Genomic DNA, 27,058 nt, shown 5'->3' with positions numbered 1-27,058 from the left:
ATTTTCCCCTTAATAATCAGTGACTAACATAATATAATAAAAAAAATTAAAAAAATAATAATCAAGGGAAAGCCAAAACCAAAACCAAAACAATAATGCATTCTAACAAAGATGGATGGGTATGGCTGACCTTAGCACCCAAGCTACAAACCAGTCCTCTAAGGAATTTAAAGCAACTGTCTTTCTCTTACAAATCTTTACAAAACCAGAAATGCAGCTTTGGAGGCCATTCAAAGTCCACCTATTCTGGGGCGCCTGGGTGGCACGGCGGTTAAGCGTCTGCCTTTGGCTCAGGGCGTGATCCCGGCGTTATGGGATCGAGCCCCACATCAGGCTCCTCCACTATGAGCCTGCTTCTTCCTCTCCCACTCCCCCTGCTTGTGTTCCCTCTCTCACTGGCTGTCTCTATCTCTGTCGAATAAATAAATAAAAAATCTTTAAAAAAAAAAAAAAAGTCCACCTATTCCTTTTACCAATTCCAAAACTCTCAAAAGGCTTGTAAATTATTAGCCTTAGGAAACCAAGCTCCTTCTTGGAGGAACCTGCATTTTCCCCCTGACTTTGAGATAAAAATATTAAAAGCATAAACCTCCGTGAAGTAATTCTTATCAGAAGTGAAACAAAAGGGGGAAAAGGTCATTCAAAATTTAGACGAATGAAAAACCCTGTGTCTTCTCCACAATATTAGCAAAAAAAAATTTTAGCCTTCCAATCAGGTAACCTTAGCTTATTCCACTGACCAGGAAACAGTTTGGATCCAACTGTTCTCTTATAAACTAGTGAGCTTTTATTATCATACCTGTTTCCCATCTAAAAATTTTAAAACAATCACTAAAAGGTCTCTGTTTGTATGTTTATGTGTGTCTTTTATAGATATGTGACATTTTCTACCTCTGAATGGCATTGTTAAAATTATTTTGTAAACAGCTCTATTTAATTGACTTAAAAATAAACACTTATAAATAAAGCATTTCTAAATCTCAGCAATAGAACAGAAACTAATACAAATGTTTTTCAGGTTCATGTGATCTAGGATAGTTTTCGGTAAATTAGACATACAGCTTTTATCCTATCTAGGTTTCCTAATCAAATAAGTTCCTGTTATCCCTGTTATCAAAGTTGTCAGTAGACAATAACTTGAAATAATGACTTTGTCTAATGTTTTATAAAAGTTCTTGTGGGTAATCTAAACATAATTGTTAAGAACAAGTAAACCGAATAGATGTAAATAAGATAAAGTTTTGAGGTAAACTTTTAAAATAGTTTGCCCAAGGGACGCCTAGGTGGTTCAATTGGTTAAGCGTCTGCCTTCGGCTCAGGTCATGATCTTGGGGTCCTGGGATCAAATCCCGTATCGGGCTCCTTGCTCAGTGGGGAGCCTACTTCTCCCTTTGCCTGCCCTCCCCCTGCTTGTGGGACAGGCACAAATAAATAAATATTTGTGCTTTCTCTCTCTCTCCCTGGCAAATAAATAAATAAAATCTTTAAAAAAAAATGGTTTCCCCAAATCATTCTGGGGAAACCTGAAATCTTAGTTTTGCTACATTGTGATGAGTTAAGTTAAATTCACTGAATATTTAGATAATTTCCAATAAGACAAAATTATGAAACATTATTTACTGAAACATTAATTTATGAATAAATTATGAAACATTTATTTACTTTTGACTTCCTTAATATACAGAAACTAAAGATAAATTTAGGTCTTTTAGTAAACATGTTTTATGCTTTTTAAAAAAAATTATACTATAAAAAACACATATTTCTAAAAATCATAAGAAGTATTGATTAGTTTGCCAATTCATAGAATGCTAACGTAAAATACAGTTCACAATCATTTACTTTTTAGTTAAGGCTGCTAATAGTTTAGAATTCTAATTAATATATGTGGTTAAATCTACTAAAAATAAGGGAAACATCTCCATATGCAGAAAAGTAGGATGTGTGCTTTCAGTAAAAGAAAGTATGAGGAAAAAATAGACAATCTGATTGAAAACGGGCAGAGGATGGTTCTCCAAAGAAGACCTACAGATGGCCAGTGGACACAGGAAAAGATGCTCAGCATCATTCATCAGCAGGGAAATGCAAATCAGCACTACAGTGAGATACCACCTCACACACATTAGAATAGCTAGAATCAAAAAGACTAGAAATAACAAGGGTTGGTGAGGATGTGGGAAAAAAAGAGAACCCCTGTGCACTGCTGGTGGGAATGCAAATTGGTACAACCACTGTGGAAAACAGTATGGAGGTTCTTCAAAATATGAAAAATAGAAATACCATAGGATCCAGTAATTCCACTACTGGGTATTTACCCCCAAAAAATCAAAATACTAATTTAAAAATATAAATGTACCCCTATGTTTACTGCAGCATTATTTATAATAGCCAAGATATGGAAGTAACCCAAGTGTCCATCCATAGATGAATAAAGAAAATGTGGTGTATACACATGCACAGGAATATTATTTAGTCATAAAAAAGAATGAGATCTCACCATTTGCAGCAACATGGATGGACCTAGAGGGTATTATGCTAAGTGAAATAAGTCAGCCAGAAAAGACAAATGCTGTTTGATTTCACTTATGTGTGGAATGTAAAAAACAAAACAAACAAACAAAAAGCAGAAACAGATCCATAAATACAAAGGACAAACTGATGGTTGCCAGAGGGAGCAGGGCTAAAGTAAAAAAATATAAGGGGTTAATAGGTGGCTCAGTCAGTTAAGCATCTGACTCTTGATTTCAGTTCAGATCATGATCTCAGGGTGGTGAGACTGAGCCTCAGGACAGGCTCTGTGCTCACTGGGGAGTCTGCTTGAGATTCTTTCCCTCACCCTTCCCTCCCCCCTGCACTTACACACACTCTCTCTCAAATAAATAAATTTATCTTTTAAAAAAAGAAGAAGAAGGTATGAGGAATGGAGATACATTTTTGTTGAAGAAAAAAAAAAAAGAAATTTTGTCCTAAAGTGAGGCTTGTTATTTACAGAGGGAAAACTTAGGATAACATCTGAATATAGAAAAAAAGTCATAGAAGTTTTGTGGTAAAGGAATCTTTGAAAAGGAATTTTAATGTGTGGTCAAGTTGGCTAAGATTAAAATATATCTAAGAATGAGTTTTAATATCAAAAGTACACAAATTAGAATTTGGTTTTTCTCTCTGTTAAAAGGGCTGTTCTCTTAGATTGTTGATCTGCTTTTTTTTTTTAAAGATTTTATTTATTTGAGAGAGAGACAGAGACAGAGAGCATGGTGGGGGGGGGTTGCAGGGGGACAGAGGGAGAGGGAGAAGAAAACTCCCTGCTAAGCAGGAAGCCTGATGTAATGCAGGATTCAATTCCAGGACCCTAAGATCATGACCTGAGCTGAAGACAGATGCTTAACCCAAGTGCCCCTGTCCTGCTTTTAATAAGGAATTGTAAACAAAGGTTTTCTTCACCTTTAAAATAATCTGTTAGAAAAACAAAGATTCTGTTTTGTCTTTATCAGGTCTTTGATTACTTAGAAAAAAATGAGTCTTTTCAATATTAAAAAAAAAGCTAAGGCTTTTTTTTTTTTGAAGATTGTATTTATTTATTAGAGAGACAGAGAGAGCATGAGCAGAGAGGGCATCAGAGGGAGAGGAGCAGAGGGAGAATCAGGCTCCCTGTTGAGCAGGGAACAGCTGAGGAACTCAATCCCAGGAGCCCAAGATCGTGACCCAAGCGGACGGCAGATACTTAACCAACTCAGCCACCCAAGTGCCCAAGGCTTTTTTTGTAAACTTTTTTTTTCTAAGATTTATTTATTTATTTCAGAGAGAGAAAAAGAGTGTGCACTGGGGGTGGGTGAAACAGGATGGAGGGAGAGGGAAAACAGACTCCCTGCTGAGCAGGAGCCTGACTGGGGCTCAATTTCCAGACCCTGAGATCATGACCTAGGCTGAAACCAAGAGTCAGTCCCTCAACCAACGGAGCCACCCCAGCACCCCTAAAAAAAGCTAAGGCTTTTTTTTTTTCATTTTTTAAAGAAGATTTTATTTATTTATTTTAGAGAGAGAGAGAGTGCACATATGTGCAGGGAGAGGGGCAGCGGGGGAGGGAGAAGGGAAGGGAGAGAATCTCAAGCAGACTCCAGGCTGAGCGCAGAGCCCAGCATGGAGCTGGATCCCATGACCCTGAGATCATGACCTGAGCCAAAACCAATAGATGCTCAACTGACTGAGCCACACAGGCATCCCCTACTATTCGGCATTGTGCTGGAAAAATCTGAAGTCATGAAGGGGAATATCCGTGTTAGAGTTAGAAAGACACTCTATGGATAAATTACGTAGAGACTTGCATTTCACTCAAAGCTCTTTTATAGGCAATAGTGAGCCATGGAAGTTTCCTGAGTGTGGAGGGACACTGAAAAGTTAGAGGGGGACAGACAAACTTGGTTGGTCCCTGCGATGGTGAAGGAAGAACCTGTGTCTCCCGGGTTTATGAAAGGAGACCTGCTCTTTTCATTTGTCCTGGGCCAATCCACACACGGGACGAGACGAGCATAGCACTTTGCCCTCCACTCAAATTTGGGCCAACAAAAGCTAAGGCTTTTTATGACTATTTAACTTTCTATATTTGCTTGTGAAATTTTTAATTCTCACTTAGGTTAAATGGATAACTAAGTATTGTTTCACAGTGACCTATGATCTTATTTGGCCAAGTGTCCAAGCCTTTTAATATTTTAGACAAACTTCTCCAAAAATTAAATTCAAAGTGAAGTCTTTTTGACCTTGAACTAACTTTGAAATTTTGCAGAGGATCACTGGAATATTTCAAAGGATTTGTTCTCTCTCCTTACAGAAAGGGATGTTAAACAAATTAGGTTTATTTGATGTGTTAAATTATATGGGAAGGATGTCAAATAAGTGATGATAAACCTTCTTAGATCACATTGCATGGGTAAATGTTATTAATATAAGTGTTCCAAAAATCTGATAAGTCCTTGTATGCTATCACTCATTATTTTAGTTATTATTTCAAGATGTGGAATGTCATAGAAATAATCAAATTTCCTTGTCAATTCCATTATGATGAATTCTCATTAGATCTGTAAAAATGGGCGTATTGAAATCCATTGTCATTTACAATTCTTGCTGTACTCAGAGGTTTTACAAAACTTCCTGCAACTGTGTTTCATCTTCAGAGATATTTGTGGAAAGGAATCTGACAAGTACTCTAGAATACAGGTTTCTGATAACTTTCAGATCATACAATTAAACTGGGTAAGAATTTCCAGACCTGGTGGAAATATTGAATTCAAGCAGAACAAGAAATAAACTGAGGGAGAGGATTATAATATTTTATGACTCCTTCTTTAAAACATCGTTGGTTTTCTATTGTTTTGCTTTTCCAGATTTTAGGAAATCCCTTCCTCTTTTCTCTGAAGCTATTAACAATTTGTTAAGATATACCTTTTTGACCAAAGATGAAACATTTATTTTTTCTCCTACCTGATGCCTCCAGAATTCAAAAACTCTTGAGTATTCTTTTCATGACAAAATAATTAGTTATTTACATAAGTTCAATAAGAATGTTCTCCTTGGAACAGGACACAGCTGGAAATACTGGCTGTATATATATTACTAAGGCTTTGACTGGCTTGTCACATTTGAGACAGATGTAAAAGTCCACCTGCTAACTTGTTTACAAGATTCCAGCAAAGCAGTCTTTAAAAAAACTTCCTCAATCATTGATCTTGCTACACTTAAAGGAATAATCAGGTAAAGCTGAATACAACAAGTTAGTTTTACTACCAAAAAATGAGGATAATTGGGGAGAAAAGAAATTATGTTTACATCATTGTCTACATTTGATTCAGATTTTGTTAATTTTCTTGGAGGTTCTGGTGTGGACCTACCCTGAATTCTTCTAGTTTCCTTGAAAATCTGGTTACAACTCTCCAAACTAATGTTTCCAACTTTCTCCCACCCTTCTGATTTAGAATCAGTAAAAACAGACTGCCCTTGAATCTCCTTACAAGGAACTAAACCAGGTCCTCCTCATAACTCAGCAGCCAAATTTCAGGGACTTGGATAGGCATCTCACAGCTAAAGAAGGCTCCACCTGACATCTGGTCCTGCACAGATGATGCAAACCTCCAAATCAAATTGGCAAGGAAGAGAAGCAGCTGACATGGAGGTAGACTGTGTCCTCCCAAGATCAAGACTTCATATTTTAACTAAACATAAACCCCCTTCTTCTTCACTTTCTTTCCTTTACTCTGACACTGACCTGAAAAGATAATGTCAGCATCTGAATCTCCCAGTCTTAACATTGTTAAGGGGGTTCAACTCTGCCTTTCACACTGCTGGATTTGTCATCAAACACTCCTATCTGTCCATTAACAGGACCACCTTAAGGGGAATGATTTGTGCCTATAGGGTTTGTCTTTGTCTGTGATGGTTTCATTCCCCTTGGGCCTCCAGACACAGAACCTAAAAAAGCTTGGAATTTCCTAAGTGATAGAAGTGTTAGGAGTGTCTTTCATTATTCACTTGCAAGGGCCTTTGAATCCTGCCTGAGTTTTTGTTAATGAGATGATTGGTGGCAGGTAGCCCCCCTGGATAGCTTCAGGGTGGGGGGACAGGTGACCCAACCCTATGATTAGAGTATTGGAATTTTTGGCCCCACCCCTTATCCCATCCCTGGGGAAGAAAAAGTGGGACTGGGGATTGAGCTAATCACTAATGGCCAATGATTTAATCAACCATGCCTACATAATGACTCTCCATCAAAACTCTAAATGCAGGGGTTTGGAGAGCTTCTGACTGGTGAAGCTGAGAGTGGTGCATCCCAAACTCCACAGGGTTATAAGCTCCCATGCTCAGGACCCTTCCAGATCTTGCCCTATGTATCTCATCTAGTTGTTCAGCTGTATCCTTTATAATACATAGATAACAGTAAATAAAGTGTTTCCCTGAGTTCTGTGAGCCAATCTAGTGAATTTCTGAACCTGAAGAGGGGTTGTGGGAACCACTGATTTCTGGCCAAGTTGGACAGAAGTTTGGATAATCTGGAAATCCACTGCTCGTGACTGGTGTCTGAAGTGGAGGCAGTCTTGTGGGGATGAGCCTTTAACCTATGAGTTCTGTGCTAACCCGGGGTAGTTAGTGTCAGACTACCCAGCTGGTGTCCACTGAGAATTGGAGAATGGGCTGGGGTGGGAAAAGCCCACACATTTGGTATCAGAGTGTTGTGCATACAGAAAGAGTTTGCTTTTGGTGGTAAAAGATACGTCCTAAATAAAGGGTCCACGTGGTACCACTCAGCCTCCAGGTTCAGGGCAATGGTGTTGGGAGACTATCCAGAAGATATGATCATCTGTATCTTCACCTACTACATCCTGACACCCTCTCCACTCTGGGTGACCGGTGCCTATGCTGACTGACCCACACCTGCAGTGGGTCCCTGAGGTCCACCTTCCCCCCAGAAATCCCAATTTGCCTTATTCTATCCCTTTCTCCTCAGTACACATGAACTCAAATTTCTTCTCTAGGCTGACTGCATCTAGTATAAAGTCCTAGTTTATACTGGGTTGTGAATGACTAATGAATCATCTGACATTCTTCCAGTTAAGTGCTACTTATTAACTGAAAATGAGTTTCCAGTTGGAATTACAAGAAGGTGGGAGGGATATTTTTGGCAAGCCATTCTCCTTTTTAGAAGATAAGACAAAGGAGAAAGAAGACTCTGTATCCCAGTTTAGTTCCTCTCTTGATACCTATAACATCTGGGACAGTGGGCTCTCAGTACCCCATCAGCTAAACCTGTGAAGCTGCTCCTAAAAGTGGGAGGGGGAGTCTCTGACAACTTAAGGTCCCTACATACTTGGTGACCATGGGCTGACCCAAGGCACTGTCTTAAGGCCTGGAGAAACATGCTGCTCCTTTCCCTACGTATCCCTCAGTCCATCTATGGATGATCCTGCCTCTCAGAGCTCAGCTAGAATTCATAGGCTCTGTCACCGCTGCATGTGAGGCCCCCAAGAGAAACAGCAGCTGTGGCATCCGTCTCCCTTGCACACCCCCCAGAGCCTCCCAGGGGGTCAGCAGTGTTAGGAGACTGAATTTTCCACCTGGCTGATCCCTCTCCCAGCTAACTAAGTAGGAGTTCAAACTGACAGCCCCCAGGCCAAAGCCTGCCCTGGAAGGTATTCTCTTCCATCTTCACTATACTTCTTAAATTGAGGTTCTCTTATGTAAAAATCTGGATTTCTGGCCTCTCTTGAAAAATATCAGAGGACCCACATTCACTCTTGTGTGTCAACATCTGGTGGGAACTGAGTCAGCAGCATCCCCCTCCCGGCACAGTCTGGTGCTTTTTAGCTGGTTGTGTTCCCACCAAAACTACCTGCCCAACACCAGAAAGACCCACCCATTCACACCATTCTTGTCATTCTTTCTGGCCCTATAGGTTTTTTACTTTGTGACTTAACAGTTTTTCTGCGTTTTTGTCTCTAAGATGGCCAGTGAACCCTGCATTTTGGTATTCACACCTTTGAGTGACATCTTGAGGGAAGGCTGGACTACCTGACTGGCTTCCAATGAACAGAACATGGCAGAAGTGATGGTGTATCATTCTCAAGATTAGGTGGTAAACAGACTCTAGCTTTCATCTCTCTTATTTTCTCGTATCGCTGGCCTTGGGAGAAGCTAGTGGCCTCGTCCTGAGGCCAGCCCTGTGGAAAGGGATGGAGACCTGCCAAGGGAGTTTGAAGTAGGCTCCCCACCATTCAAACAGTCTGATGAGAATGCAGCCCAGCCAACAACTTGACCGCAATCTCCTAGCGACCTACCACCAGAGGCACTCAGTTAAACCTAGATTTCTGACCTGCAGAAACAGTGAGGTATAGATATTTGTTGTTTTAAGTCACTAAGGTTTGGGGCAATTAGTTGCATAGTGATAGATAATACAGCTTCCAGTGTTGTTGTGAAAGTGGTTTTCTGCTTACCATGTAAAGATGTTGGAAAGACTATTATCCTGGGAAATTAGACTCCATACGTTTCACCTGTCTGGTGAACTTACTGGTGAAAGGCCCACGTGCAAGGATTTTGTCAGTCTCTAGGATTTGACTTTAGGTGTCAGAGCAATATCCAAAATAGCATTGCGAGGCTTTTACATTATGAAAAAGAGCCTAGAAATTAATGCTATTAATATATCCATGATTCCACAGGGAACAGGAAGTTTCTCCTCTAGGTATTTAAGTCAATCAACTCAGAACAAGCTTTCCCATAGTTCTACAACCTCACTGAAGAAATTCACTCTTTAAGGCACAATTCCTGGTTGGAGAAAGCCGGGGACAAGGAAAGGGGAGGGTTGTAGAAGAGGTAGGGAATAAGCCTTTCAGCATTGAATAAGAAACACTATTTAAAACTTGAAAATAAGTCCAAAAAGTGGGTGAGACCTATCTTTTTTGATCAAGTGTTTAATGCTATGAATTTTCCTCTGTCCTCTGCTTTAAGTGTATGCCATTGATTCTGACAGGTAGTGTTCTGATATTTTTTTAGAAATTCTGTAGTTCCATTTTGTATTTCCCCTTCCACCCAAGAGTTTTTTATTAGGGAGTTTTAAAATTTCCAGGTGGAAGAACCCTTTTGTTTTTGAGCATTACACTTGGGTATTATTTGACAAAGTGTCCTAAAGATTATTTAGTTATCTGGGGGGAGGGTGTACCTGTGTTTGAATTTGCTATGTGTAACTAATGAGGGGCTCTGGCACTGGGTGGCTATGTGTCAGCCTGGGAATTTCTGTTCAGGGGGAAAAAGAGAGAGAGATTATACGAATGGTTAGAGTTTTATTGCTTGTAGAACTTTAACCACTTTTGATTTTACCTAAGTAAACTTATTACAGAAGGACTTTTAAAGTCAACTACAGATATATCACGTGTCTAAGTGTTCTTTGAACCAGCTTGGTGCTGGTTTCCTGGTTTCATGCATGGGATGAGTAAAGCGTTGACAGATGTTTATCCTATATTGTATGAGAGTCCTGTTTTAACGTTTTGAAAATTATACACAGACATAACAGTCCTTCAAATCTACATCTCCCTCTTCAGTATCCTCCTAATAATGAAAACTCAGAGTTACAAGTAAGCCTAGAAAAATATATGGTTGAGGAGAACCAGTGAAATCTATTTTACTCCTGATTTAAACAAACAAACAAACAAACAAAGTTCCTTGAAGCAGGTGAGAATGCATTGCAGCCCAAAGGCAATATGTAATATCAGAAATGAATGCCAAAATGTGCTGGAAAAACTACCCCATAAAACCATGAAATCCATTGCTTTTTGAAAACACAAATGGGAACTGTTAGTTCGTGACATTCCTGGAAAGTCACACCCTGAGGGACGTATGTGTGTCCTGGAGGAATCTGGAGCAGAGGGTGAGACATGCATGTGAATCCAAAAAAAGCCAACCACTCTTCCAGAGAGAGAGGTCACTGTCCCCATGACCTCTCCAGAAGGAGTTTCTTGGGAAATCTCACTGGAACAGGGGGAAAGGGATCACAGTGGACCCCTCAGGGGGGCTCCAGAGGGTGGAGTGCCACAGGAGAAAGTCAGGCCAGGTCCAATTCCCATCCCTCATATAGACTAACCCGCCACACTTCAACCTCCGTGGGCCTCAGTTTACCCATCTGTACCAGGAAGCACTTTAGACAAGATAAAATGTAACTCTCCACTGTCCAATATGGCAACCACCAGCCATATGTGGTGACTGAGCACTTGAAATGTGGCTAGTCTGAATCGAGATGTGCTCAGTGTAAAATATATACTGGGTTTCAAAGGCATGGTACCAAAAAAAAAAAAAAGAGAGAGAGAATGTAAAATATCTGATTAATACTTTTATATTGATTACAAGCTTACATGATAATATTTTAGATATGCTAATTTAAATAAAATATATTATTAAAATCAATTTCACTTTCTTTTTCTTTTTAATGTGGCTACTAGAACATTTAGAACAACCCCTGTAGCTGGCTTTGTATTTCTATGGGACAGCCCTGCTGCCTCTCCAAGTGTAAGTGTCCAGGAAGAATTTATTTGTGGAAAACAAAAGATACACCAAATACCAACGTCAGCTCTGCTTTGCAATATTATTATGAATAATTATCAGTACGTCATCTGCTCTGACCAAATCTCTAATCTCTATTTCATTTTCACTGCAGCACTTAGTCCTTTCCTGATTGCAGACTGTTGCACGGTACCTCCCTGGATGCCTGGCATGTGAGGTGATGTCTATTCACTGCCCAGGGCGCAGTCAAGAGATCAAGGGCATGGCACTCATACCTTTGGCTTTTGAGTGTCCACAGATCCATGTGAGGATTTATTCCGTGAAATTACTGACTAAAATGTGATTTGGGTTCCATTCATTCTTCTGCAAGCCCTTGCTCTCTCTGTCCCCGTCACACAACAGTGAATTGCGGTCCTGGGCTGCACATGCAAAGAAATGACTCTCACACCAATAGCAGTCTGGAGACTTGAATGCTGGCAATCACTGACACCCAAGGTGTGAGGCTGTGCCAGTTCTGGATGATTGAAAATCTTCCTGCAGCCAGAATTTTTGAAAAAAGAGTAACTTTTCCAATTCTGAGGAGGGACTGATAGTGAAGGGAAGGGAGTTGGGGTGAGGGGAATCATCACCCCTGGTTTATCTGTTTCATAGAGTCTGATTTTAGCAATTAGGTCTCTTCAAAACTAGTCACACTCTATTCTTTATGGTGCCAGAGAGCTCAGTTCTATGGCTTCTCTGGACCATCTGAAAGACACACATGATGCACCTGTTATCCAAACCCTTCCAAATGACCAAAAGAGGATTTCTCAGACTTCACCCCCACTGCTGAGGTGGGCCCTCACACCCCGCAGCTGGTTTGCAAGCCCAGGCTCAGGGAATCTCCCTACAGAATGAGCAGTGGGGAGGCACAGGACGGTAGGATCCCTGTTGTCAAAACACATTTTCTTCCTGGTCAATTAAGACCAACTCTTCCCCTGTCCCAGAGGCAAAGAGAGGCTGGGAAGCAGGCACTGAGAAACAGAGAACTCTACTAACTTGTAGTTGACGCAGGGCAGGCTCGCCCAGGCATTTCTGGAAGAAATCAGACTGTCGAGTGGGCAATACACACTGGTCCTCTTCCGGAATTGGTCTCTGCTGTAGAGGCTCCCCATCGGGGTCAGGGACACAGTGACAAATGGACAGAACAAATCGCTCAGGGCAGAGGTCAAGTTATGAATGGAAGTTTACTTCCTGGTCCTATGCTGGGGCCACCGCTAGGCCTTCTACCACAATTTTATCTTCAGACAAAAATAAAGGTAGATGTCAGTTCAGACCATCTGAGTTCCTTCGTCAGTGGATAGAGGGCGTCTACATTAGTCCGGAAGGGCAGTTGGGAGTGTGGCGGAGGGGTAGAAGGAGAGAGGATGAGGAGGGATGGACAAAGCCTGGAGTCTGGGCCTCGGCATGTTTGGACAACAGGAGCAGACCCAGGATGGCACCGTGGCAGGACCAGTGGAGGTAGAATGGGGAAGCATAACCGGAAGATCTTGAATGTCAAGGTGAAGAGTGCAGACCCGGTCCGGCCCAGTGGGGGCCAGCGTCTCCAAGCAGGCAATGTGGATGAATGGAATGGTTTGGAAAAAACCAAACACACTCGGTGGGGCTGCAGACAGGTTACGAGCATCCTCCATAGTGCCCCGGAATGAAAGAATGAGAAGGGAAGTGGGGAGGTGGATGTAGGAGAGGGAGGAGAGTGAGGATTTGGGTGACTTGAGAGGAATCTGCCAGCACTAGGCATCCGGATGGGCTGGGGGGGCGTGGCTCAGGGGAAGCTGTGGAATTCAGGAAAAGGAGAGATCAAATCTGATTATGAGTGTCTCTGCTAGCGCAGGACCATCTACAGCTTTGCCAGCCTAGATGATGACTTCCTCGTTCATGCAACACACCCTGGGATTCCTATAGCAACAGGCGTCAACTTCTATAGTGAGGGGCAGATACCTTTGGCTGCCTTGTCCAGGGCATCACCCATCTCCCCCTATAGATTTTCACAGACACCTTATAGAGCAGGAAGATGAATTTCTCACCAGTGAGTAAGGAAAATTCACAATGGCACTAGGAAGGACTGTGGAAAATGTATTTGTCCAGCATAGGACTTTTGTGGCCAGACTTCTGGGATGTGATTCCACATGAACAATAACCACGGGGCATTGTCAACCATCCCAGAATGCTCAGACCATCTTTGGTGGCCAGTCAAATAATCCCAATACTAAACATATAATGAATCATAAGCAAAACAAGGCTCCATGTGAGAAGTAAACGGGACTCTGAGAATATGTAACCCAATGTGGCATTCCAGAGAAATCTTTCCTGAGAAAGTGGCCTTTGATTTGCAAGCTGACGTTGATTCCATATTACGTAGAGAGGTGGGGTACGTCTAAATTTTGGAATGACTCTCTTATTTCCTGCCATGCTGGTCTTCACATATACTAGTAATGCCCTATAACCGGACAGGAGAATTTCATGAAGCGTGAGAATACTTGGTTACATTCTGGGGTCACAGTGGAATTCCACATGCATATTGTCCATTTCTTGGTTATTAGGGCTCATGTGATTTTGTGTGAAGTGTAGACAACTGAAAGACAATCACCAAACCTCTTTTTCATCATTATCTTCCCCTATCCAACTTGTGTTTTTAAACCAGAATCACTAACCACTGGTGGCAAGCTTTGATTTGTGGTTTCCTATCTGTCCTGGCTCACGGAAATGACTCAGATAAGTTGCAAGACACAAGGGTGCCTTACCCCACCTTCCTAGATAATATGGAGTCAACCTCAACTCTCAAATCAAAGGACACTTCCTGAGGGAAGATTTCTCTGGAATATTCTCAGAGTTATACATTATCAGAGCCCCTTTTACTTCTCACATGAAGCACTGTTTTCTCTTTTGATATTATTATGTGTTTAGCATTGTGATTATTTGATCAATACATTTATTTGCCACCAGACTGAAAGCTCCATGGAGTCAGGGATAGCTTCTGGTTTTTCTCTCCCTAGTGACTAGTACAGAGCCTGGATGATCACACGTGCTTGATAAATGTGAATTGCAATAAAGCATGAAGAAGCCAATGGGTCCCAGAAGGTGCTAAATGACAAAACATCCCAGCAAACCAAACTCTATCTTGGCATTTTAAAGACGAACCCCCAAAGAGTCAGCATTAAATGTTCAAAGGGCAGCTGACTTCTTCTTTACAGCTAACTACATGCCTGAATTTTGAAGTCATCAATAATATTGATTTACTATAATAACTAATAATAGTATTCCATCATTAATTATGGAATAGCCATAGTAAAGAATAACAATGTCTATAAAGAAGAGAAAAGAAAGAAGCATAAAGTAACTATATCATTTACTTGACATATGTAACTTAAACTATTTAAGCTCTGGGGGAAAAAAAAGGAAGAAAGAAAGAACACCAAGTTAAATAGTACAAACTACTTGGCCAACAATTTCCTCAAGGGCATCTGACTCAGGGAAGATGAAGGAGGACTTGCCCTCAACGGGGTCAGGCAGGCCTCTCACCTCTTGCCTGACTGATTCTTCCATAGGACACAGACCAGAAATACAAACTAACTGCTTTACCTGCCGTCCAACTGAAAAAAACAGTAAAAAAAAAAAAAAAAAAAGATTTTCCCCAGAACTGCAGGACACACTGACTACCATGGACTTAACAGGTAGTATTGAGTGAGTCCAATATGGACCCTCTTCGGGAATTTCAAAGGCAATTTTGACCATACTTGATTTTCTCCTTTTGTTTTGGCTTTAAAATCCAACTACCATGTCAGATTCAAGCCCACCACGCTTCCTGAGTGTAAGGTGGTAGTTACGGACTAGCCAGTAGTTAGGATGATGTAGGCAGTGCCTTGGGTTAAGGAGCGGGGTGGGCTCGTCCCTTCTACCAGGATGAAATAAGTATCTCTGCCTAAGACAGGATGGAGGAACTGGATGAGTCAGGAGCCTGGCGGGTTTAGTGCCTGGCCTACAGGGGACTTGAAGAGCCCCTTGTCTGGCTCTTGTGGGTGGATGCTGTACCGGTTTGAATCAAACTTGGGTAAACGGATAAAGAACGGAGACTACTAAGTCCACAGCACAGAACTATGAGGACGGAGAATGGAGACCATCTGTGTCAACACAACTATTTCTTCCAGGATATTCTTGCCCAGGATGTTGAGGCTTTAAACCAATAAATCACTTTACTGTTTGCAGCAGGAAATTCCTACAAAACAATTTGTCCTGGCAAAGTTTGCTCACCTGGGAAAAGCTTGCTTATCAAACAACAGTTAACTCGCCAAGATTCTATTCAAGACCATTGTCTTGCTGAATCCAGCAACCCTGAACTATGATGTCACATACTCTGCTGAAACCCGATCAATTCTCTGCCTTGAAAAATGCAGCTCAAAGGGCAAGCACCCAGACCTGTAAACCTATTAAAGATGACTCTTGCCTTCCCACCTGCACACCAGTGGAACTGTGTCCAGGTGATGTCTGTCCTTACCGTGGTCAGCTTATTGAATTTAGCTTTGCTGTATCACCAGGCTCTTCAGATGGATTTTTTTGGAATCCAAAACTGATACAATAAATCAGGTTTTATCTTTTACAAGTGGGAAGCATATAAATGTAAGTTAATACATACTTATAGCCCATCAGGATGGGATAATTAGTAAACATTGTCAGTTTTCCTCGGTAATTAAGAGGCCCCTATTATCACTCTTCCTTTGGGGGAAAAGATCTGGTGTTTGAACACCTGCCTAGGACAGATTTCAAATGTACATTTTACCTCCGTTTTTCTACTGGCTTACATGATTCTGTGTTTTCCAAATTTTCTACAGTGAGGAGGCATTATTTTGAGGGTGAGTGAAAGGATACAAAGTAAAAGCCATAAAGAGGAAATGAATTCCCAAGTGCAAACTTGAAATGACCTCCAAGTCTTAATTTACAACATACACACACGGAGTAGATCAAACACCCATTTGGACTCTTGTCTCATTCATTAAGCTTGCAAGATAACTTTCATCCATTAACATCAATATCCAAATAGGAAAGTGGTATGGTTTTAATCATGCTGCTTTGGTTCTCTCTTGCCTGATCACAAGAGGCCTCTAGGTATTTGATAAATACACCAGCAAGTAACATTCAATCAGTCTAGGGTGAGACCTAGGAAACTGTTCTTTGTTGCTGTTTTTTAATGAGGACTTAAGTAACTCATACAATCAAGCAAAGTGTGAAACACACTTGCCTACAGCATCGATTCACTGGAATGCAAATTCCAGCTTCTATCATAAAACCATCCAGCTGCAAAAGGAACAGCTGAGCAGTTGACAAAGATTGCCTCCACTGTTTTACACAAGGTGGCATCTCACAGCTCCTGGATCCTGAGCCTGCCTTGGAAGCACTAAGTCACCAAAACTCCAACCTACTGTAAACCCGGTAACAGTTCGCAGCTGGGTTCAGGCGAGCTGCCCCCCCCCCCCCCACCAGAGCTGGCTCAGAGCAGCCTTCCCTCCACAGCTCCCCACGCAGCCGGGCAAAGTGAGTGAGCCGGCCCATTAGCAATCCTAATCGAGGCTTCCTTTTACCTTAAAGAAACTTCCTCGCTTGTCCAGACCGCGGGCGCCCATGGTCCAAGCTGACATCTCCCCCGGCGACACTCTACTGCACGCCCGGGACTCCTGAAGGTAGAGACATTTTTAATGGTTAGTCCAGCCTGTAGGAAATTCCTTTCTAAGCCACAGAACACTCACAACAACGGTCCTGCCAAGATCTTTTTCCGTCAACAACACAGTGCCATTTATTTCCCACCAAAGCCCTTCCATCCCCTTTCAGGCTGATTTCCTGCCCCAGACAGCACAGTTCCTAGTCTGTGCCCCACCTCACTGCCCCACCGCCGGCTCCTCCAGCTGACGCAGAAGGACTCTGGCACTGCGGAAAGTATAATGATTGCTTTGTGTGTTTGCTTGACCTCACGCTCGAGTCCTAAAGGGATCAATATTAGATGTCACCGTAATCTGCTCTGAAGCTTATGGACTTAATGTGGCTGAACACAGACCGACAGCAGAAGAATGAGGCCCTGCATGTCCCAGGAAATCCTGCTGGAATGGGATGAGGTCATCATCAGCTCTGCTAGCCCTCTCCCCCAGGCAAGGTCAACACAAGGGCACTGGCAATAAATCCCTTCATTTTCTCCTTAGAAATCAAAGATAGGGATGAAATCCTGTGTCCCTGTTTACAGAGATTAGTTTATATAAGAAACAGCCCGGAAACAGCTCCATGATAACCCAAGGGGAGGGGGGCGGGGCACTTTGGAATGTAGAGAAAAATTTAAAGGCATGATATGATTCTGAATCATAACTGTGGCCATTTCAGCTTGGAATTTCCCTCACTTGAGCATTAAAACCCGATAAGCCTCCCTCTCAGCTACAAAGCCTGCAGTGGCCACTTCTAAGTAAAATACATACACACCCAAGCAGCCAGCCTCATCCCAGTGAGCAGGCATCGAAGACTTGGGGGCGCATCCCCAAACCTTCCTTACCCAAGGAGGTAGGACCAGGAGCAAATATAAAACTGTTCTCCCACTCACCATAACCTGCCCAAGATAAAGCTCGTCCTGACCATGACCAACACGGTCGGTATAAGGACAATAAAGTGAAAACATGTCACACCACATTAAGGAATATTAAAAAGGGTTCAACTGCGGGGGAGGGGGAGGAGACACCAAAGCCACAGTAGCTGCTGCCAGTTTGCTAAAGCTGTTTCATTATTAGCTGGGGGACAGAGAGCCAGCAGCTCCAAAGGGACTTTTCAACAAGTGGAAAAGCGTAATTACTTAGCAGAGAACTACATGTGCATTAGCGAGTAACGCTCTTTGGAAAGGGGCTCATTTTGGCCCCAAGATTAGCTTCAGTGTTCACATTCATAGTGGGCTCCACTGATCTGTGGAATCCCATCTAGGAAGATAGTAATGCAGTGCACACCCACCCCTCTTTCCGGAACCTTCACCTATTTTAGTCCTTTCTCCACGGCTCGGTCACTTTAAAGGCTTGGAGATGCCTTCCCTGTGTTTCTTTCCACTTGCAATCCCGCTGGGCCGAAGGCCAATGCTCAAAACCTCCTGAGAAGACTGGTGAGCTTTCCTTTGCAATTGTGCTGACTCCAGAGCTTAGGGTTCTCGGACTCAGCAGCTGAATGGAGCCCCAGCTCCAAGGCCTTTGAAGTTCATCACTTATTAGCAAAATCCACAGATTGGAGCAACTCCAGAATGAAAACACAGTGCTGCGTTCAGAACCAAGAGGGGCATGGGAGCCACACCGTCACCTTGGGGAGCAAATGATTAACTGTTTCAATGCAGAAGCACACACATTTAAAAAAAAAGTTTCTTGAAACCAAGCCTAAAATTATTTTCCTTTCAGACGTTTTCTCAGCGAGGGATTTGACATCGTACAGCAGTTAAGGAACTGCCTGGAGAGAGCCAAGACTTCATTCCTCATCCAGACCTAAGTCTCTTTGTTCTGTTCAGAAGATTTCCACAGACAAACCCCTTCTGATGAGCCATGACAGGCAGGGAATTTTGCCTATAGCAAGGGAGCAGTTTGGATTCCAGAAGTTTACCAGTTTAATTAGCTGCCTGAAAATTGCATACATGCACTTCAAACTCCAGTGGTCCTCGGTGAAACAGCCAGTCTTGATTCTGTGCGTGTGGGACGGACAGACTTATCACATTTGTCCAAGAAAATGCAGGTCACCTCCTCCTTCTTCTAAAGGCTATTCCAGGAGGAAGATGACAGCGGGTGATAAGAGCAGGTGGCCAAGAGCAATAGCGGTCCTTCCCATTGAATAAAATCCAAGTGGACAGCACATCATTGATTATCCTCATTTTAAAAAATTAAAGTTCTTAAGGGCCCAAAAGAAGTTCTGGCTTAAGGCCCTTCCTGTTGTAGCAATAGTTTCCTTCCCAAACCATAACCTCTAACACCTAAACTCAATATGGACAGAAATTTAATCTAACTTAAAAGGATAACTTCTTTCCATTCATGGTTCCTCACCCCTCCCTACCCCGAGGGGTTACACCAGTAGTTTGGTCGGAAAACCACCCCAGTAACAGGCTAGACAGAGAAACAAAAAAAGGTGCAGCAGTTTGAGAGGTTGTAAAATCCCTCCAGATTTATACGTTGGGAGGTTGCTCCTTTCCTGGATTCCCTGAAGGGTAAAGTGGATCCTTGAAAAATGAGCCCATCACTTCCATCCAGTGGATCTTTTCAGATGCTAGCTAAAAGCTAGCAAAAAAAAAAAAAAAAATAGCAGGAGGAAAAAAAGCCCTAATGGGACACTGCAAATATTCTGGAGCTGCCAAGCCTTTTCAATAACACCACTGAAGGAATGTAAACGAAGCGGGTTACTCCAGTCAGCTAAAGGACAAAGGCAGGAAGTGAATATTCTTCTCTCCCAGATACCCCAGCCTCTGCCACTGGAGAGTAAACCTAGCTGTGGCTTTTCATGTGGCCCCAAAAGCCACTGCTGAGGTGAAGGTCTGTCCTGACTTTTCAGCATAGACTCACCGAGTGGTCTGGCGGGCTCTGGGCTGGCTATCCGGTGCATTCTACTGCGAACCACTGAGGACAGGCACGGAGGCACCGCCGCCCAGACCCTGGCTGCAGGCTAGGTGCAGGGAGAGGGACACTGAGTGCCTAGCTTCCAGTTCACTGATCAGCGAGGCTGGGTTGAGCCACTGGCACTCTTGCAGCTTTTGCTGTTCTTGGTCATGGGCCAGATCTTGGCAAGACAGGAGGGTCCATGGTGTAGACTCCTTCCCCCCTCTAGTTTCCCCTCCCCCCTCCATTTATTTAGTCAACCTACCCTTCCTACTTATTTGCGTCAGGTCACAAGTGCAGACCCACAGGAGAAGCAGAGGGACACTTACACAGGCATCCGCTACTCACAAGTCCAATTTGCAAGAGACTTCACCTCTTCAAGCCATGGGTTCTCAACGCCGAGCTGCTCTGACAGTTGGCCACAAAAGCCTTCTAATCACTACCTTTCTTCTTCTCCTTCCTAGCAGCTGAATGAGACGAGGCAAAGTGGACTTCAGCTCTTAGTAAACAAGATCTCGTTATTATAATTACTTTACAGCCAAACTGACTGAAGAAGGAGAAAGTGACTCACCCCTGGGCATCTGTCAGGTCAAGGCCAATCCCGAGAAATGCAATCACCTTTTTGCCCAGTCTTAAGTGGCTCTGATGACGGCAGGTCTGTCTTTTGAATGCTTTTCATCCCATTACTAAGAGGAAAAGCCAGTGGGGCGGCTCTGCGTCTGGATCCAGGGAAGGTTTCTGAATATTTCCATAATTATCTTTGTATTACCAGGGATTTAACAAGCTGGACAGAAAAACTCTATTCCAGGCTCTGGGTTGAAAATTCAAATTATGCGAATTTTTTTTCAAATTATGTGAATTTTAAAAAAATGTTTTTCTTTAAGCATTTTGTATCACTGTCCAGCACTGATTTTCCCTCAGTTGATAGTCAAACTTTTTTTTTAAAACAGTTTAAGATTATGAATTTTTTTCATTGAAAAGAGAAACTAATTTGTGGGAAGAAATCAGAAGCGAAAAACTGTACTCCCATTCCTCTTACTAATAACTGTGTTTTTATTCTTGATTTCATTTTTTTAAAAGATTTATTTATTTAGTTGAGAGAGAGAGCACAAGTGTGGGGGGGGTGGGGAGAGGCACAGGGAGAAGGACAGAGAGAATTTCAGACTGCCCTCTGAGTGTGGAGGCTGATGCGGCGCTCAATCTCACGACCCTGAGATCATGACCCGAGCCAAAATCAAGAGTCGGATGCTTAACTGACTGAACCACCCAGGCGCCTCTAATAGCTGTGTTTTTAAATAGAATTGGGAACACTGTTCAGTACTTCATTTTTCCCAAAAGTAACCAAGGATCATAAAATATTTTTTTCTTTTTTTTAGCAAGGTGCATTTCTGCCACTTGTAAGACTGGCCTGACAATGGGGCTAATTCCGATAGAGGCCTATCCCTTCCATCCTTGAAAAACTGGTGCCTCACAGAGACTCTCGCCATATCCATGCTGCATTAGCTTTGCTGGTGTCCACGTGGCCAAGGTGTGGAACACTTCCACCAACGGCAATGCATGCCACCTTGGGCAACAGGTAGGCAACTCAACTGGCAAGAAATTCCTGCTTCTCTTGGATGGGAAATTGCCTCTCTCACCTCCCACCCAATGCCCTCCTTTTATCTCTTGGACCATTCAAGAATTGGCTTCCTGCTTCCCCCTCTTCCATACCCCTGCAGACATTCCTATTCCTCCCTGGAGTGAGTGCTTCTCTAGAGCACAGCTCAGTCCTCAAGACTGTTGTACTCTGCCCACCGGGAACAGGGCTGAGAAGGGAGAGGGGGTGCCTACCCCCAGGTGATTTTCTTCTGGCATTTCAAAAGTATGTGACTTTTCAACCTCCTCACTTGAAAAGCTCCACGTGGTAAGTGGTAACCACAAATGTGCAGTGACTTCGCGTATACAATGGGGAAGCCTCCTAAGCCACATTGGCTCTTAACCCGAAGGAGGCCATGGACAGGGAGCCACACACTCCAGGTCTTCCTCAGGGTTGACCTGTTAACCTGTGAGCACCTGATTTTAGAACTTTCTTTTCTAAGGCTCTCTGGCCATGATGGGAAGAACTGTATGGTGGTTAATTTTGTGTAGGTGGTTACTCTTCATTGGAGGTTTATAACCTAGCAGCTCTTGAACTGAGTCTACACTGCAGATACAACAGATACACTTTATTTTTTAATTTTTTTAAAAGATTTTATTTATTTATTTGACAGAGAGACAGAGACATCCAGTGAGAGAGGGAGCACAAGCAGAGGGAGTGGGAGAGGAAGAAACAGGTTCCCAGCAGAGGAGCCTGATGTGGGGCTTGATCCCAGGACTCCAGGATCACGCCCTGAGCCGAAGTCAGACACTTAACAACTGAGCCACCCAGGCGCCCCACAACAGATACACTTTAATAATACAAGCCCAGCATGGGGCTTGATCCCAAGACCCAGAGATTATGACCTGAACTGAAGGCAGACACTTAACCATCTGAGCCACCCAGGCACCCTAAGTAATACACCTTAAAAAAAGTTTGAATTAATGGACTCCAGAGACCCTGAATCAACAATTCATGTAATTGAGGAGGGGAGGTCAACACAAAGTGCATGACCAAGCACGTAGCCACTGGGCCACTGGACTTCAACCCTTCTGGAGAACTCTGCAAGCCAGTATAGACCATGCCTCAGAGTAGTGTCAACTGAGGGACAAGGGAGATGAGGAAATGTCCAACTGCCCCCAGTCGCTGGTTGAAAGCTGCCCCCAGAAAGCTCTAATTCACCAGCATTTCCACCATGCCCCTAGTGTAGGCAGAATGGGCTCTAGTGGCCAAAGAGAGCCCTTAGGCAAAGTTGGCAGTTGGAAAGCAGGCCAGCATGCATGGAAATGTTAAGTACCCAAGGGATATGGGAAGGGCTTGGCAGTGGCTGCCTCAACTGTCCACTTTTTAAAAATCAGGACATTTGCATACATTTTGCATAAAATGTAGATATGTAGCTTCTCTGGTCACACTACGTTGTCATTCCAGCACGGCCACAACTGGTGGACTCTTGAGTGTTCTCTTTAGATGGGATATAAGCTCTTTGGGTTCACCAGTGCCTCTGCCTGCCTCACTCAGATGCCCTGACTGACCCAACCACACCCCTTATAGAGCACCTGCCCTGCCCATGTTTGCCTGATAAACAATGTGAGTGATTCTGCTCACTCCATTCCCTCAGCTGATCGGACCAGCTATGTTACAACTGACCCAGGCTAGTATTTCATTGGCTGTTCTCAGATGAAGTAGAATCTTCTGTTCAAGATTTTGAGCCGAGAGTCACAGGGTAGGTGCTTATGCTTGAAAGTTGGATTTGGAGCCATATGCCAGCTCAATTTATAGGGAGCATATATCCTGAGTGAGCAGATACAAGGGCTACTGGTCCCCGTGGGCCAGGAAGGGAGAATGCACATGTGCAACTGAGTCTTGACCTCAGGCCATTGGCCTTATAGGTCCCACCAGGCCTGGCAGTACCAAGGTTCAAGACATCTTGTATCTTGACAATAAATGTTCCCTTTTCTTGAGTAGTTTGGGTGGATTTATATTCCTTTCCATCAAATATGCTTTGACCAGAATAGCTTTCAGAAAGATAACCATGAGTTCTCAGAAGCAGGTATAACTTTAAAATGTTTTTTATCATCTTATCAAATATTTAATTCAAAGATCTTGGAATAAAGTAAAGCACACCCTGATAAAGAAAAAGTCCTGTCAAACCAGAGCAGAACTTGTTGGTGTCACCTCTGGTGGGGATATTTTAGATGAACACAGGACATGGAAGCCTTTGAGCTATCTAAGGAAGATGCCTCAATTTCGGGGTGAAAAGAACAAGCAGAAGGCACATTTCTATTTCTTATATCAATACCCCAAAGTTGAATGGAGGCTTCGCCTCTCTTTTTATTTTTATTTTTATCTATCTATCTACCTACCTACCGACCTACCTACCTACCTATCTATTTCTTTATTTTTAGGGGTGGGGACCGAGGGAGAGAGAATCTCAAGCAGGCTTCATGCCTAGAGCAGAGCCCAATGTGGGGCTTGATCTCAAGACCCTGAGATCATAACCTGAGTTGAAATCAAGAGTTGGACGCTTAACCAACTGAGCCACCCAGGTGCCCCTACCTCTCTCTTTTTTAAAATTAAAGTTCCTGAGTTGAAGGAAATGGAATGGATTCAGCTTTTCTAATCATGAGACTGAGTTGTGGATTGTTGTAAAGATGTTTTTATCCTGTTATTTTAATCCAGTTTTGTGTCATCAAGGAAATTTTAACTCAATGCTAACAAGCACAAATATTTCCATTGGAATTATACCAATATTGATCATTTTCACGGAGAAAATATTTTCTGGAGCACACTCCATTAAGGCATTTAAGGCCTTGGTCAGTTTCTTACACAGTGCTGTTAAAGTGTTTAAAGCTTTCTTCAGTTCTTTTTAATTTTGTACCTTTCTTCTTTTCTAATATAAGAATTTAAAGCTACTAAGTATTCTAGTCTTAGTTTTTATGCATAGATCTATGACCCACCTCAAACTAATTTTTGTGTATGGTGTGAGGTAGGGGGGTGGGAGTCCTTACTTTTCCACACAGATACCCATTTAATTTTAATTTTAAGGAAAATGATTTTTAGGGTTGAATTCTCTTCTTTGTAAACTTTACATCAAAGATGCAATTGAGCAAACAGAATTTTGTCTTCATGAAACTCTACTACTTAATATCCCTGCCCCGTAAGGTGGTGGTAATTGTTTTCATTTTTTCTATCAAGTTCCAATTTTCGTGGGTTAAATTTTGAATATATATTTTGCAATATTATTCAATGAATTTATACATTTTTAGAAAATAACAAATATGCATTGCATAGTTTGAACACTTGTAAGATTTTCTTCTACCAATGTAATATCTCTCAGACCAAGGTTTATTTCATTTTCAAAAATTCCAAACAAATGCATTCATCAGTCAGGTTTGGATCTATCACAAATGATGTCAGGTGCAGCTTCACCTATTTCATTATGAATTGGCTACAGTATTAGATATTTTGTATTTCTTAGATAATCAGTGAGAAAAGTAGAAGCAATTCTCCTAAGAACTCGTGGAATACTCTGTCGCTCAGCAATAGACTATTGTAATTCCAAACTCAGTGTTCTTTATTCTTCTAATTTGTTTTGTTTATTAACAGCCTCTGCCATTAGGGGACCGAAGAGTAAAGAACAGACACACAGTCTAAACGGTTACATCAAAATGTTCTCTTTAAGAAAGTAGGTCTTATGTTAAGTGTTCTTGCCACCATAAAATAAAATAGTCCTACATTAAAATGTCATGACAACCACCTCTGAATGACAAAAAGAAGGACATCATCCCTATAGATTAAACTAGCCCCTGGGGCACATATTGCCTAGAATTTCATGTACTGATTTGCTTCTTTTTCCTTCATTTGGATCCTGTACATGTGAATGTCTTTCCAAACTTTCCACTTCACCATTAGGATGCCTACCTGCCCCTTTAATCAGGGGATGTGCTGGAAAATGCTTAAAAACGGGCTTTCTGGGGGAATAAAAGCTCCCAATTTTAGCATTTGCCAATTCTGTGGGGTAAATACTCTCATCATGGCCAATTTCAAGCAACCAATGGGACATCAGCAAACTTCCAAAATTCATGAGAATCTAACAACTAGCAGGGAGAAGTGACTCGCCCATTCTAAACCCCAGGATCTCCGAAGAGGTTGCTTTTATCTGATTCTTTGTACACTGAGGTAATAAAAGAGAGCAAAGTAAGAAACTAGATCTCTAGACTGGAATGAAACCACATTATTTGTTCCTAGCAAGACGTGAATTATGTCTGCGTATCATCTCAACCAAGTTGAGTGATCACATCAGCAAAACCTGAAGGAAGCCATATGTTTAGTCTCTTATTTTAGACTTAGTGGGTTCTCTTTCTTTATAAGTTGAACAAGAGGGGAAGAAAAGATCTTCCTTTAGCCAATCAGACATTGGGGATCCCATCTGCCTTATTCAGTAGTATCTTTAGTACTTGACTCAGTGGCTGGCATATATATGATCGATAAATGTTTCTTGGATAAGAAAGTGCATGAGATTTTACGAAGAAGTCATTGAGGCTGAAAGGAAGGGTTTTTAAGGAATGGCTCTGTGAAGAGCATAAGATGATAGGAAGAACTATAACTTCAAGAATTACAAGATAAGCTCAAATACCATGCTGTCAACCCACATACCATGCTGGAAAAGTCCTTCTTTATACTACTTTGAAACACAGGATTTAGGTTTAGGCAATCCACGTGTTCTGTCTGTTGCTGGATTGTTCCTACAGAGTCTGTGATCTGGAGGCCTTTCCTTTCTATCACATACAGACCCAATTTGTCCTCTGTAATTCCCTATCCAATCATGTTTCTCGGCTCTTTCATTTGTGCACAAATCAGAATTCTGCAGTCTCCAGGTATGTGTCCACACCATTGCATCTTCATTGGAAACCACAAAACAAATAAAAAATCCACCAGAACAGATGCAAAACTCCCGATGAAATATAACTGGCTGAGCAAATAGACTTCTCTGTGTGTTTGTGCGTGTACCTGCACCCATGTGTTATGGGGATGAGAGCCTTAAATTCCCATCCTTGCTCTCAAGTGGGCTGGAGAATAGAAGAGTCTCCTCTGAAGACTACCCTCCTTCTGAGCCTGCAGATCCCATGTGGGTTTGGTCATTCAATATCAAAATAACAAAATACCACGATACACTCTATCCATAGTAAATGCCCTACTGCCATCGATTAATACCACGTCACAGGCAGAATCCAGGAATTATCAGGGATAATGCATAAAGAAACAGCTGCTCTCCAAAATAATATTTAATGTGTCTACAAAAGAGTCATGAAAACTCACATAAGCTCTCATAGTAAGGCTCTCGATGAGATCTTCTGCCATCACCAAGGAGGTGGTTTTGTGTCTAAAATTGTGCCTTGGCAGTTCAGGCCTGTTTTAGTCTCTCTTGGCTGACCAATGGCATTCATGTCTTTTGCTGAGAGAGACAAATCCATATGATTGAGGCATTTCACAAATCCAATCTCATATTACTACCAAACTACCAAGTAGTTTCTGCTAGGCTCTACATGTTCTCTTTAAAGCACAGGGTTTTCCTCACTATGGTTTACCTAAATCCTATCCTTTTGTGCAGGTGTCTGACCCATGATTACAGTGGGCACGGTTAGGACGGAGGCCAAGGGGTGGGGGAGCAGCCGGATTGCCCCATCAGGAGTATTTGAAGGTGAGCACAAACTCACACCTGGGAGAGACTGCTTTGGGTCATCGTGATGATCTTGGAGTCAGACTTCTGGAAAAAGAAGAGCAAAGGATG

General features: G+C 42.4%; 1 protein-coding gene across 3 annotated transcripts in view; it reads right to left on the bottom strand.

Annotated features, from left to right (window-relative positions):
- Positions 1 to 27,058, bottom strand: part of RIN2 (Ras and Rab interactor 2) — a 238,662-nt gene that overhangs the window by 94,177 nt on the left and 117,427 nt on the right. For 2 of the 3 annotated variants that reach the window (XM_026502950.4, XM_026502951.4), the window contains one exon: positions 16,644 to 16,736. In XM_026502950.4, coding sequence (XP_026358735.1) covers positions 16,644 to 16,736 — 93 coding nt within the window. Of the gene's footprint in view, positions 1 to 16,643; positions 16,737 to 16,936; positions 17,181 to 27,058 lie in introns of those variants that run through there. The other variant, XM_026502957.4, reaches the window with a different exon arrangement.

Source organism: Ursus arctos, unplaced genomic scaffold (genome assembly GCF_023065955.2).
Source record: "Ursus arctos isolate Adak ecotype North America unplaced genomic scaffold, UrsArc2.0 scaffold_16, whole genome shotgun sequence".
Taxonomy (NCBI): Eukaryota; Metazoa; Chordata; class Mammalia; order Carnivora; family Ursidae; genus Ursus; species Ursus arctos.
The sequence above is the reverse complement of the archived record's forward strand: the minus strand, read 5'-3'. Positions and strand labels throughout refer to the sequence as shown.